Genomic DNA, 15,136 nt, shown 5'->3' on the forward strand with positions numbered 1-15,136 from the left:
GCCTAACAATGAAGAAATGCTAAAACATTTTTTTTTATTGGTTACTATTTATATTAACATACAGTTTGCTTTTTAATGTAAAAATATCCTAATCCTGATAATCCTAACCAGTTCTCTGGTTTAATCTGACGCTCTTCCTTTTTCCATGGTCTTAGAATAACTTATTTCGGAAGACCTACTCCTACTCTATTCTGATCTGAAGATTTTCCTCCAGTTTTAAACGGAAGTCAGGGCATTTCCTTATGCAAGCGGGTGCAATAAAATAACAATATATTTTTATTATTGCATGGAGAATTCCTGTACTGTGTGGAGAAATATCATGTTGGGAATTGAAAACTTACCTGTTTACTTCATAAAATCAAGTACCGAAATACACTGGCAACATGCTCTTTAAATGCACATGTAAAGTGCTTGGAAAGAGAATAAAATATATTGAATCTCAACTCAAAATTGTGTCCCTTTTAAAACACTTGCAATGTAGCAAGTGATCGGAACTGGCATTTGATTCCCCCCCCCCCTTTTCTGATGTATACGCCTGTGACTACGTCCATCCAAGAACAATCGTTCCACGGTCTTACATGGAACTTAACGCAACGAATTTTGAGTAGAAGAAATTTCAGTTTTTTTTTTTTTTTTTCTGCCAATATATCGAGACGAGACCGAGACTTTTAAGACAAGTTAATCTCGTCATGATTGACAAGTGTCGGTCTCGATCTTATTCTCGTCTCGAACAAGTTTCGATACGTTGTTGAGTCTCGGTCTCGTCTCGACTTATAAACATCCACCTTAATCTCAGTATGGTCTCGGTTTCAATAGCGTCCTCTCGTATGGAAATGTGTGTGAAACTAAAGTTGTAAGGTTTGAACGAAATAAACAGAAAAGTAGCCTAATAAAAGTGTTGTAAATGATTAGTAATATATTATCATAGCAACTTGTAAGTAGAAATTGGCCTATTTCTTAGAATTAAGATATTTCACATTGAAAATATTTGAGTACATTTATTCACTTACAAAAGGAATGGAGAAGAGCTTAAAAAAAAAAAAAAAGGGATATTATCAAATGTGACTATTCATCTCCTTGGTATACACATACACAAGAAATACTCGTGTAAATTCAACTAACTACTCTTCTTTTCGCTTACGTTAATTCTTCCTTTTCAACATAACTACCATCTTCAAGAGACCTAAATGGCGCGGCCGGCGGTTAGAGTAGAGAGAGTTTTGTCTGTGTAATTACTGTCCACCCATCCAGCTACGTCCACGAGCACCGCACGAAGACAACCTGCTGCAGTTTGTTGGTCCTGTTTTGTAGAGTTTAATAGATTGGAGAGAGAGAGAGAGAGAGAGAAAGAGAGAGGAACGATAAAACAGTATTCAAAAGCACATTAGCGATATATTTCAAACCCGTTGTCACTGACACACGGGATCGTAAAGGTATTGTGATAACCTCTTGCGCTAGTAAGTTTATGAATATGATGTCTTCGAAACGAAAAAAAAAAAAAAAAAATGGAGCTATATTCTCTGCTCTTTTACATTATATACGTAAGGATAAGTACACTTTAGTACCACACAAAAAGAATAGGAAAAGGAAGTACAGTAGATATGTATGTATGTGTGTGTGTAAGGTTTAAAAAAAAAGGAGAGAGAGAGAGAGAGAAGAGAGATTGTTTCAATTTGTGCAACATTTCTGTAAGGATTGGCCTTTATCTCTGGGTCGCAGACATATAAACCCTGCGTAAAATTACTCATATAAGCAGAGAATGGAAAGATCATTAACTGTGGTACTTTACACACTATATTCCTAGTTGGTCGTTAAACTCTAATTTCGCCACAAATTCACTACTATTGTAACTCTTAAACAGAACACGTTTTATTTTTATTTTTTTTTTTAAGTTCCCATAGTTAACTTCATAAAGAAGAAAAAAAGCATACTTATTTCGTGTTTTGCTGCACGTACCATACTGTGCTAAATAGATTGAGCAAACACCATTGCAATTGTAGTTAATAGTCGAAGAAAAGACATCTTTTGGTCTTCCTAATGTATTTAATTAACACTTCCAGTTAGTGTCTTTATTTAGAAAGAAGCCACGTTGTTATGAAGGTATATTTTACTGTAATTAAGATCCATTAACAACGTGCACATTCAATTAACTCTTTAATTCTACACGCGATCTTCAATGTGTTGGTAAGGTGTATCGGTGGAAATGCAGAAATATAATCTTTCTAAACTAAATATGCAAAAATAAATAATATAAAGACTGATAAATGATTTTTTTTTTAAAAAAAAGGAAAAATCATTTATACGTTAGCGACATAAGAAAGTATTGTCAGCCAGAATTTCTAGAAGCTTCTAGTAAACAAAATTATTCATAAAGTAAACTCCATGCATTTTGAAGGAGAGGGTTTAAATACACATTGCACAATCAGTTGCAACTCGATTTGGATTTGGATTTTGAGTTTACTGTCTCTTTCAGCAGCAAGGCTATATGAGACGTATACCTACAGCTTAGCGTGGGATCGCAACCACATGAGCTTCTTTCGGGAATTGAACCATAATCTTCTACACGAAAGGCGCGTACACCAACCGTGTAATCACAAGAGAGCTCTAGTTGCAGCTCGAGCGTCTCTTCTATATAATTATTTCAATTATTGCGAACTTATTATTTGAAGTGTCTTGTAATACTATGTGTAAAGGAGGAATCCAACGTTTCTTCCAGGCATACTTCAGGGTGTTTTGTACTCCGGAGTTGGCAACCATTCCCTTCCCCTTGGAGCTAAGATAAATTAAATTGGAATTACACATTATTCTTCCAGGACACGTTCTTTAGCAAATAGTGTCCCATATTTTGTACTTGTTCCTCTCCCAGGACAACATTTTCTGGGAGTAAGTAATCACATTTCAAATTCGAGACGAGATAGATCTTAGATCTCGTACTCTGCTTTTGGATGAAAAGATCCAACATATTTCAATCAAAATTTTTCTTGTAGGCCTTATATCTGGAGAACTACATATAGTGCAGCCAAACTCAAACTACCACTTAACTCAGTATGATGTTCTTATTCCGTAGAAAACTCGATTTAGGGACCGTTCAAAAATTTTATGGCCCCTGATCCAAAAACTAATTATTGGCCAAGATCGCAATCTTTTGATCCATTTTTTTGGGACTGTTCCTAAAATTCTTGTAGTATTATATGATTCAGGGCCGTATCCAGGGGGTCTAGGGGGCGGGCCCCCCTAAAATTTTTACGGTAGCTTGCAAATGAACTATAATATGGTTGGATCGGGCCCCCTAACTTCAGCCGCCCCCCCTACATTTTTGGGCTGGCTACCGGCCTGATATGATTCATAGTTGCTAAAATTATTGTAGGAGCACAATGAACAGCATTTACTAATGTTGAAAGATGCGCAAGTTATTACATAATATACTCTAATAACAAACATGGTTTAAATGTGATATGTGATATGTATTCGTGGATCTTTCATGAAGCGGTGGGGACTCTGATAAATTCTAGATGAAATTAAGAAAGTATCAGGGCATAAAATTTGTACCTGAATTTACAAAACGAGGTGAGAAGAGAAAATATTTTCCGGAAATTGAGACGAGATGAAGGTTCTGTAAAAATACGAGACGAGATGAGAAAATCTGATTTCTTGTCTTGTCTCGTTTCGTGGAAAACACTAGAAGCAAGTTAGAAAGGATCTGTAGGTAGTTGTTACATGGTAGTTTTTGTAAACGTAAGTACATTTATTTTTAAGTGTCTTTGTTCTCTTAGTAGGTGATATTCCATCACCCAGTTTTTTGACATAGGCTTTGTCCTTTTCCCTTCTTTTATGGACAATTTATTTGAAAAAATTAAGAATTATAACTTAAATCCTGTTTCAGGTGGACAATCAATTACGTTTTTGCTTATTATAGTTTAAATCGCTCCAGCTATTGCTGTGGAACAAAGTGTGCACTATATTGGATAGCAGAGAGGGAAATATTGGGGAAGTTTTAATTCCACCATTTCAAATGAGTTAAATGGTGGAATTAAGAACGTGGAAATAAACGGGAAAGCCGCGCGCACGGTGTTTGTCCATCATAAAGGGACTACTTGGCGCAAGCTAGGATCGAACTAGGGATACTACGCCCAGAGATGAACGCTCTACCACTGAACCACAGATTGCCCCGTACAGTATTGAAAATGAAGTGAAATTTTCAGTTTAACATTCTACGATTATGTCCTTTAGGATAAGGAAGTCGATTATTAAGGCAAATAAGTGATGGTGAAATAACTGGTGGAATGAGAATGTAGGAGGATAGAAGAGTACTCTGGGAAAACCCACGGATACGCCATGCACGAACTTATTTGACCAGGAATTGAACCAGGGATCCAACGCCAGAAGTAAAGCTTCACCACTAAACCTCCGTGCCCCCGGACAGTAGTAGAGAGTAACAGTTAAGACGAAGATGTTATCATAACCAGAGGAGACCGACTTGTCAGTAGCGGCCCAGATTCTTTATTAGGATCGCACAGTGGGACCTTATAAGATTGTAATAGTAGTACGTACTTCCGTTACTCTACACGATAACTTTTGATCAAAAACGAATTTTTGAATTCTGTTTTCGGCAATAGACAGTTAGGGTGATTACCTCGGCCGAGTTTGTTAATGGAATCAATCCGTTAACATCTGTATAGGTAACGGTGACATTAAGGGTGGCTATCCATATGCCGTTTAAAATCTGACATTCCCTAGCTTCTATGTAACTTGTTCAGTAGCAAATAAATGTTGGTTGCTTATAATAAAACGATATGGAATTACGTAAACTTCTTTACTGTTATTTAGCAGAGTTTATTATAATGTTGATGATTGTATTTTTAAATATTTATATTTTAAGAATTGAATATTGTTTATTTTTCATATTGATTGATATGTATTTATGGTAGTGAAACCATATAGGACAAGACTACATTTTAAAATGGAATCTGGAAGAAATCGAACCCTAGATTGCGTGCATCAAAATTATCCACGCTAGCCACTAGCCTCGTGAAAAGAGTTTCTCATAAGGTATAGGCTGAGAGATTAATATTTCACTATGCCTTTATGCTACACTGAGTTTATAAAGAAAAACGATAAATTCGAGCCACCCTGGTTCAGTTGGTGGGTGTAAAGAGCATCATGCTAGATCTGGAACAAGATTTCCCTCTTCCCCACCATATTGCCTCGTCTCGGAGAAAGCTGATCAACAATGTGAGTATCTTGCCTGATTTAAATGTGGACACAACCTTATTTTTGACATACTGATGAAATCTTTACTATTTTGAGTAACATTAACGTACTAAATTTATTTTTATACTTATATTAAAGGTAAAAAAGTATTATCTACTTAAAATGAATAAGTAATAATACAATTAAGTAAAATTCGTGCCAATTTTACTTTTAAAAATGTTGGAAAACATCACACCCGAGAACATACGAGATAGTATGAAAGAGGGTCCTAAAAATTTTGTACGTGTTACTTATAGCTGTCACAATTACATTATTAGAGCCTTGACGTATTTCTCAGAGTAAATGTGATGTGACGAAGTGTTGAATTCCCTTGTTTGCTAGTACTTTCGAAGCGTTTGTAGAACATCATTTTCTCCACATTTTATTTTTCTCTGTTGTACAGCGGTTATTTTGAAACACATTAAAATGGTACTAATTTCACTTGAAATTGCTCTCAATGACACGGATTCTTCATAACAGTCTGGTTAAAACCTGTGTGGTCGTTTACTGGGTCTTCCTCTGACCCTGAGTACTGAATAGCACACAGTATTAAAATGTAATTGTACATTGGTTCATTTAAAACAAAACGTAATCGAATTAGTAGAATCGAGTTGTGCAATAACAATATTTTTCTTCTCTCTTTTTCAGAGGAATTTTACGGTGACATAGCTCTTCCAAATATAGAATATGAAGTAGAATTAGAACTTCAAACTCTTAACGAAAGTATAAAAAAAGAACTCGAAAAACGAAAACACGAGATTTTAATGGAAGAACTGCAAATAGAGGAGGAAGGATTGTATGAAGTGAAAACGCAATCTCATCGTGTGAATGTACCTCGTGCTAGTGTAAAAGTTGGTGATGGAGAGGGTGATAGTGTGAATTATGAAGAAGAACAAGAAGAAAGCAGGAGAAGGAAAGGGAATAAAAAACAAAGAAGAAGAAAAGGAAAAAGACGGTAAGTAACCAGCAAATATATTTGGTTTAGAAGTTAGGTTGGTAATTGCATTGCAGAGTCGGTGCCCAAGGCTCAGATTTTACTCTGTGATGTAAGGCTAGAATTTTTGGTAAGTATACGCTCGATTGTTTTACAATATATAGAATATGTCCATTCACATAGACCCCTATACACTTGTTCTTTCGTAAATTTAAGATGAGTATACGCTTGACTATATAAAAAAATAGATTGATATACGCTGTATACTCCTATATACGGCACGTTACATCCCTGTATTTACTTGAGAAAATGTAACAAAGATATTCGAAGTAGTGCGACGTAGACTACAGTAAATTGTGCAGTGTGTATTCAGAAAAGCTCCAAAAATATATATTTACAATTTAACCGTACTTATCACATTTTTAAAAAGTTGAATTATAGTGGCAACGTGTAGTATTATGTGATCTATTAAGATGTTAAGAGTCGCATGATTGATAAAGTCATCATGTGGATATCAGGGTAGTCAAATAAAATGGAGAATGCATGGCGTTGAATAGGGTTGTTGATTTTCCTCCTCTTTTCATGATATAATACTCTTTGTATTCCGTCTGTGGATAAGATTAAAGAATGTGGCATATAGTAAGTTACTAGCTGCTCTGGCTGCGCTATACTAGAAATTGAAAAGTCTTGTAGCGCAATCCTTATGGACACTGTAGTCTATGTAGTTTGTGTAGTCACTTGGAGAAATGAGAAGTTTCTCAATTCTGATGATGATAACTTTAGCCACTTACATCCCCTAATATGACTATAGATGTGAAACTTGTCTTGTAGCTCTCTTCAGTGTCCATATGAATCTAGTATTACAGATGTAAAACCTTTATGTCGAAGTTCGTATAGATTTATTTAGGAGTAAATGAAATTCCATCATACAGAAATCGTACCAAGTGATATGTTTCCACGATTGTCGACAGAAGGAAACGGGCCTGTAGAATTGGCAACACTGTTAATTTGTCTCAAACTGGAGATAGTTACTCTTATGAATTTGACTCTCAACCTAACTCATCCTTATTTCAGCGTTTTTGAGGTTGATGAACCTGAAGTGATTTGCGGTTGAAGGGCCTGAGATGCTCAGGTTGAGGGCTAATTAGTGGTTGTGAGGTTGGGGAGCTGTGCGAGATAATGAGGTTAAGGCTGAGTAAAATTGAGGAATAGAGATTGGATGTGATGATGAGGGGAATATCAGCCTGAAGGGTAGTGAGTGGCAGTGTGAGGTTATAAAGGGACAAAGGGATTTTAGGTTTAGAAGGGATTGAGAGTCATGGGGTTTAGGAAGAGGGTAGAGCCCTGAAATTGAAGTTGAGAAAGTTGAGGGGCAATGAGTGGTCGTTAAGTTGAAAGGACTGTGATGAGTCATAAAGTTAAGTGGTTTAAGTGACATTAGGTTAAGTGTGAACGCATTTGAAGGGTAATGAGTGGAAATGAGATTAATGCACTCCTGTAAGTGAGAGGTCTTGAGAGTGAGGTGTGAAGAGGAACATGATGTTGAGAAGCTAGTAGATAGTTTGAAGTTGAAATTGAATGAGGTATGCAAAAGTTCCCCTTTCTCAATCGCATGGATTTCGGCAAATGAGGAAGTTTGTAATCTGAGATAATTGTGTGAAGATTCTGGATCTGGATCATTTCCAAAAAGGGATCATCACAACAGCTCTGAACTCTTTTAAGTTGAAGAGTATATAAGGAAACGGGGTGGAACATTTGAGGAAACATATTCAGAATATGAAAGACATATGGAGAGCGGTTTTCACTGGATTCAATTAGCTTCCCCATTGGCTATAAAGTTTATAGTTACTCTATTAACAACAACAACAACAGCAATAAAAAAAAAACTAAGTTTGATTGATTCGACTTTAACTTCCCTTGTCAGTACCAAGACTATACCAAACATGGAACAACAGCAGTGACATTCAAACTGCAAGAGTTCTTCCTGAGCCACGATAAAGATTATTCGATATTTGATTTTATAATGCAAATAATTTATGGAATTGGACTTAGACTTGCGCGAATCGCTATATACCTGTAGACTTATGTTCATATCTGATTCTTATCAACTACTGTGATGTCTAAGAGGTGGTCCGAAGGCTCATAGCCAAAGCAAAATAATGTCATTGTATTATATTCTCTGATACATCAATGCACTTAGGGTTGTTTTCTCTACTTCTAGAAGGTCACCATTTACAATATCTTCATGTCATTTCCTAGACCTACTGACAACTGTAAAAACTACCCAAGAGTTGAGTTGAGTTGATTTTAACATCCCTTTTAGCAGCGAGGCTATATGAGACAGGACCTACTAATTAACGTGGAATTCGAATAACATGAGCTCTAACTAACTAACTAACTCTATGGCCTATGGAACCCGGAGGTTCAGTGCCGCGTTCACAAAAGCTCTCCACTGACTTCTATCCTTAGCTAATTGGATCCAGTTTCTACTTTGTATTCCTATCTCTGCGAGATCCATCTTAATATTATCCTCCCATCTGCGCCTAGGTCTTCCTAATGGTCGTTTTCCTATGGGTCTACCAGTCAAGACTTTGAAAGCGTTTCTACTTTCTTCCATTCTAGCTACATGACCTGCCCACCTAAGCCTCCTAGACTTGACGACCCTAACAATGTTGGGTAAACCGTATAAACTATGTAGTTCCTCGTTATGAAGCTTCCGCCATTCCTCATTCTCGTTCCTCTTGGGTCCGAATATTCTTCTCAGGATCCTGTTCTCAAATACTTTCAGTCTATGTTCTTCCCTCAGAGTGAGCGACCATGTTTCGCAACCATACAGAACAACAGGCATGATTAACGTTTTATATATTTTAAGCTTCAAATTCCTCGACAGAATTCGCGACGACAAGAGATTTTGAACCGAATAGTAACACGAATTCCCTGCTTTTAGTCGACATTTAATTTCTTCGTGAATATGATTTTCGTCTGTTAATATTGATCCTAAATATTTGAAAGTATCCACTTTATCAAAAGTATTATTTAATATTTTAACGCCTCCACAATTTGCCGTATTACGGTCCCGACGCACTTCCATGTATTTAGTTTTCTCTGCATTTACTTCTAAACCCATGTTCCTGCAAGCGTTTAATAAGATCTCTGCATTTATTTCTACTGTTCTCCTATCATCCCCTATTAAATTTACATCATCAGCATATGCCATAACCTGGTGAATGCCGTTCAACTCTAGGCCCTGGTTACTATCTTTGATTTTCCTTATGGCGTATTCCAGCACAAAGTTAAATAATAATGGCGACAACGCATCTCCTTGTTTCAGGCCATTTTCGACGTGGAAGCTCGTGGACAAAAATTTTCCTACCCGGACTTTACTTTGGGATTCACTTAAACATATCTTAATTAATCTAATTAGCTTTCTCGGTATTCCAAGCTCTGTAAGAACGTTGTATAATGTTTCTCTCCTAACCGAGTCGTAAGCCTTTCTGAAATCAATAAATAGTTGATGTACCGGGGTATTGTATTCCCACTTCTTTTCGAGTATTTGGCGAATGGTAAATATTTGGTCGATAGTTGATCGATTTCGTCTAAATCCGCACTGATAATCTCCAATAATTTCATCTGCGTATGGGGTCAATCTTGCTAACAGAATATTTGAAAGGATTTTATAGGATGTTGACAGAAGAGAAATGCCTCGATAATTATTACAGTCAGTTTTGTCGCCTTTCTTGTGAATTGGAACAATGATTGACTCTTTCCACTCTTGTGGCAATTCTTCCTTGTTCCAGATAAGGAGAATGAGTTTGTGTATCTTGTTCCACAATTTTTCGCCTCCAGCTAAAATTAACTCAGCCGGAATTTCATCAACACCCGGAGATTTGTGTTTCTTTAATTTCTTTATAGCGGCTTCCACTTCTATTCGATTGGGTTCTGGAATATACGGTTCTGCGGTGTGTATCTCCTTTTCTCCACGCACATTAGTTTTTGGCTGCGTGTTCAGCAAATCGTTAAAGAAATCTTTCCATCTATTTAAGAGACTATCCGTATCAGTGAGAACTGTTCCGTCAGATTTCTTTAATATATAAGCACGAGGTTGATAGCCTTTCTTAAATTCGCTGATCCCCTTATACATGTCCCGAATATTTTTATTTTTACTATTATCTTCAAGTTTCTTAATTTTAGCTTTCAAAAAATCCCGTTTCTTTGTTCTAAAAGTTTTGGAAGTTTCCCGCCTGATATCTGCGAAATTTTGTGTAGTTATTTCATTCGGATTTTGTAGCCACCGTAATTTTGCCTGTTTTCTCTTCTCTGTTAGTTTAATGCATTCTTGGTCGAACCATGGTTTGTTCCTACGTATTTCCGCGTGTCCCAATTTTTCTATTGCTGAACTTTTAATGTTATCTCTAATTTCAATCCAAGTATCCTCAACACTAGTGCACTCCGAGTCTTCTAAAACCGAGAATCTATTCGAAACTTCAATCTGGTATTCCTCTCTTACCTGGCTCTCTTCTAATTTCTTTAAATTAAATCTCTCCGTTTTCGGACATTGAGTATTACCTTTATTCAACGATAATCTCTCCCGTATTATCGCTGCTACCAGGTAGTGATCAGTGTCACAATCAGCCCCTCTAAACGACCGGACGTCAATTATGCTAGATTGTCTTCTTCTATCTACTAAAACGTGATCAATCTGATTATGTGTTTTTCCGTCTGGTGATGTCCAAGTGTATTTATGAACGTCGCGATGTGGGAATTTTGTACTCTTCACGATTAGGTTTTTGGATGTTGCAAAGTTCACGAGTCTAACACCGTTGTCATTACTTTCCTTATGCAAACTTTCGTTCCCTATAATCGGTTTGAAAATATCCTCTCGTCCTACCTTCGCATTGAAATCCCCTAATAGGATCTTCATATGGTATCGCGGGAGTTGGTCAAATATCCGTTCCACTTCTTCGTAAAAACTGTCTTTTATATCGTCATCCTTATCTTCAGTTGGAGCATGTACATTTAAAACAATAATATCACACCACCGTCCCTTAAGAGTAATAAAAGAAAGTCTGTCAGTAACAAATTCAACCCGTTTAATTGCTGGTAATATTCGTTTGTGAACGAAAAACCCTGTTCCTAACTGGTGATTTTTATTTCCTTCCCCATAAAAGAACGTAAAATTTCCGGAATTCTCAGATCCATTTCCTTCCCACCTAACTTCCTGAACTCCTACTAAGTCCATCCTGTATTTCTCTAACTCACTCGTTACAGATTTTAACGCGCCTGCCCTATAAAGTCTTCTAATATTCCATGTTCCAAATCTCATGTCCATTTTCTTTTGCTGATGTCGTGCCAAGTTATCAGTCCTTGTCCGAGGCTTTTGTGAATGTTTCTGAACAAGTACCTTTTTTTACAGGATGAGGGTGTTAGCCTTACCCAAACCCCCAAGCTGGAGGACCACTCCTAGTCGTCTGTCCGCGACTGCTTATTCAGTATATTCGCAGCTAACCTCTATATCTAGAGGCCTTCTCCTCGATCCGCAACCTGAGGACGCGCCATGCCGTGGTGACAGGAACCCACCCTCGTCGGGAATTGAACCCGGGTCTCCTATAGCAAAGGCGCGTATACTAACCGCTTAGCCACGAAGGAGCTCAAAACTACTCAAGAGTGTGTATATGTATACCAAGTGACAAGATGCATTAAAAAATGAGTGTGTTTTGGCTATAGCTCATTTTTTAACATTACGAGACCTCAATGTGGGACAATTGGAGTATTAAGATCCAGCGTGAGATATGACAAAACTTCAGGAAATAGTAGTAGCTTATATCTCCAAAAACGTTTCCTGAAGATACACTATGAATTAATAGAATGATGTTCTACGTTCTTATTATACCATAGCTGAACTAAGTTTTGCGATTTATCCATTTTCATAAATTTAGAGATGTACTGCTCTGGCCTTGAGCTATAAAATACCCTAAGTCCACATAGTAGAATCTACTATGTTTCTTATAGAAGTTTTCTTCATGTTTCTATTACAGAAAGAAAATGGATGAATGATGGGTCTTGAGCCCAGGTAAGACATCTAATTTAACATGGGATCCGAATCACGTACTCTTACCCAGAATTCTCCTGCACTAACGATAGTAACTAAACCAAAAAAAAAAAAAAAAAAAATGAATTTCGTTTTACGTTCTGACACTACGATAGACTTCCAAACTATGTGAATTGAGTACTGAAACCGGAAGAAGTGAATATAAACTTCCGCCTGCAACAGAGTAATAATGTGAAATATGGAACTTGATCATTGGACACTGAATTCATATCCAAAACAGTTTAATACTATCTCTTGCAATTATGAATGAATATTGTGTATGAATGAATATTGAAACCACAAGCTGCACCACTCACTACTTCTGGCTTCAGTAAAAGAATAAAGTTGAGATTATTGTTGGGATTCGAAATATATACCAAAAAGCCGCTTGTCGCTTCCTAGTATCATTTTTGCTCTATCGAAATCAATATTAAAACCGGAAATGGGAGCTACTTTCTACCAGTTTTAGTTGTAATAGAGGAATAGAGGAATAGATCTAATGTCGGAAATTGAATCTATTCTTGTGGTACTGAATTCATTACCAGTACTCTTTAAAAAAAAAACTGCGTTTCGCTATCTCTTACTGTTGTTGATTATGGCGATCAGCGAGGAAACCGGAAGTTGTCGGTTTTCACCACTTCCGGTTTTACTAAAGAGAATTGAGTGGAGACGGTATAGTTTCTTGATGATCAATCGGTTCCAGAAAACTGCTTGTCGATATCTGTTACAGTTTTTGTTCTATGGTGATTAATGTTGAAACTGGAAACGATTAATTTCTACCACTTCGGGTTTAAATGGAGTGTTAATGGATGAGAAGGAGGAGCATATTCTTGAGACGCTGAATCGATTCCAAAAACAGCTTTCGATGCATCTTACCACTTTAGTTACCATTTTTAGTGCAGGAGAACCGAGCTTGATTCTGGATGAAAATACGTGATTCGGAACCCACGTTTGATAAATGTCTTTTATGGACTTAGGACCCATCATTGAACCAGCATTTTCTCCTGTAATGGGATCATGAAGAGAATTTCTATAAGAAATATAATAGAACCTACTACTTGTATAATCGTAGTTGTAATAATTTCTAGATCTTCAAACCAATCACAATAATATCTCGTGTTATAGCTCAAGGCTTTTGAGCCAGAACAACACACCTCTAATTTTAAGAAAAGTGAAATAGCAAAACTCAGGTTAGCCTCTATATAACAAGAATATACGAGATCATGATTTGTTTTATTATTACTGTTTCATAGTAAATCTTCATCAAACTTTTTTTGGAGGTAAAAAGTGGTCACACGTTGCATAAGGGTGTAAATCTCAAACAAACCCGCTGTTGCATAAGGACGTAAATCTCAAACAAACCCGCTGTTGCATAAGGGTGTAAATCTCAAACAAACCCGCTGTTGCATAAGGGCGTAAATCTCAAACAAACCCGCTATTGCATAAGGGTGTAAATCTTAAACGAACCCGCTGTTGCATAAGGACGTAAATCTCAAACAAACCCGCTGCTGCGTAAGGACGTAAATCTCAAACAAACCCGCTGCTGCGTAAGGACGTAAATCTCAAACAAACTCGCTGTTGAATAACGACGTAAATCTCAAACAAACTCAAAATGAAACAGAGAAAGAGCTCCTTCGTTAGCGTCCCTTTACTTGCCTTTAGTGCGAGAGATCTGTATTCAGTTGCCGGTGGGAACTTAGGTGATTCGTTTCTGTTATTATTATTATTATAGATATTATTACAGTCTCAATATTGAAGGGACAGTTACTGTGAAACAACATTTAGCTGAAACGAACACGATCACATTTAACAAGATATCAGTACGGGAACTATGTTGTTCTATGTTCTCTTCTATATACAGTATTCTCTAGCACAGTACTTTTTAGCCTCTTATTTGAAAGGAAAACTAGCAAGAATAGCTGTCCCAACGTATTCATATAATGATTAATTTGAAAATTCGTAGAACAAAGAATTCACATTGTAGTTTGATAATAAATTATAATTTCACTAGATATTCATTCTTTGTTTGGTTAGCTCGATTTGAAACTACAAAGTACATACATGGTACCTTAAAAAATATCACAATTTCACTGGATATTCATTCTTTGTTTGATGAGCTTGTTCTTTTTAATACACTATAAAGCTCTTCCCTTTTCGTTTCAAAGTTGAATGCTTCACCACTGATGTTCAATTTAGTTGTTGTTTACCACCTTACGATTGGCTCCGTAAGTTTCTGAAAACTTTCCCCGAAGTCGAGAATTGATGGCATTAAACGCATTATAACCCACTCGTCTAACAACTCACTCATCTCGTAGTAACATATTTTTTTCTTTCTTTTTAAATTTTATTTTAAGGGATGGGTGGGGTGGTTTCCCTTAAAGGATAGAAGAGTGGGGTGAATGTAGTATCATATCAGGAAGAACTTCCGAATGTTTTATTGCTGGACCGAGTTCATAAATCAATGCAAGCTGACACTGCGCCTGAAGCAAAATAGTGTGTGGAGGAGGGGAGACTTTTCAGATCGTCTGGTCCAGATCTCGGATGCTGGGAGGATGAGATACGGGGTTTTGTGAGAATGAGAAGGGGTTGCACAGAGGGAAGGGGAGTTTATGTCGGGATAAACGTGTCTTCGCTTTTAAAAACTATGACCATGTCGGGTCGGGAGTATGGTGGGTGTCAGTGGTGGAGGGAAAATTTGCCCGGAGGGAAAGAAATTTATCAGGAGAAACCACAGATATATATTTTTTCCAACTCGAAAAAAAGGGAGAGGGGAGAAGAATGAGAAGAAACTTTGTTGAAAGCTTTCAGAGAGTAAGGTATAATTTCTTGTAGTTCAGCAGACTTTTGTTTTTTAATCACTTCGT

General features: G+C 36.9%; 1 protein-coding gene across 1 annotated transcript in view; it reads left to right on the forward strand.

The window, feature by feature from the left end:
* The window catches only part of tok (tolloid-like protein 1 tolkin), a 288,653-nt gene that overhangs the window by 129,430 nt on the left and 144,087 nt on the right, over positions 1-15,136 (forward strand). The window contains exon 2 of the mRNA XM_081771019.1: positions 5,899-6,205. Within this exon, the coding sequence (XP_081627145.1) occupies positions 5,899-6,205 (307 nt within the window). The remainder of the gene's footprint in view (positions 1-5,898; positions 6,206-15,136) is intronic.

Source organism: Thermobia domestica, chromosome 1 (assembly GCF_964235325.1).
Source record: "Thermobia domestica chromosome 1, izTheDome1.hap1.1, whole genome shotgun sequence".
NCBI lineage: Eukaryota > Metazoa > Arthropoda > Insecta > Zygentoma > Lepismatidae > Thermobia > Thermobia domestica.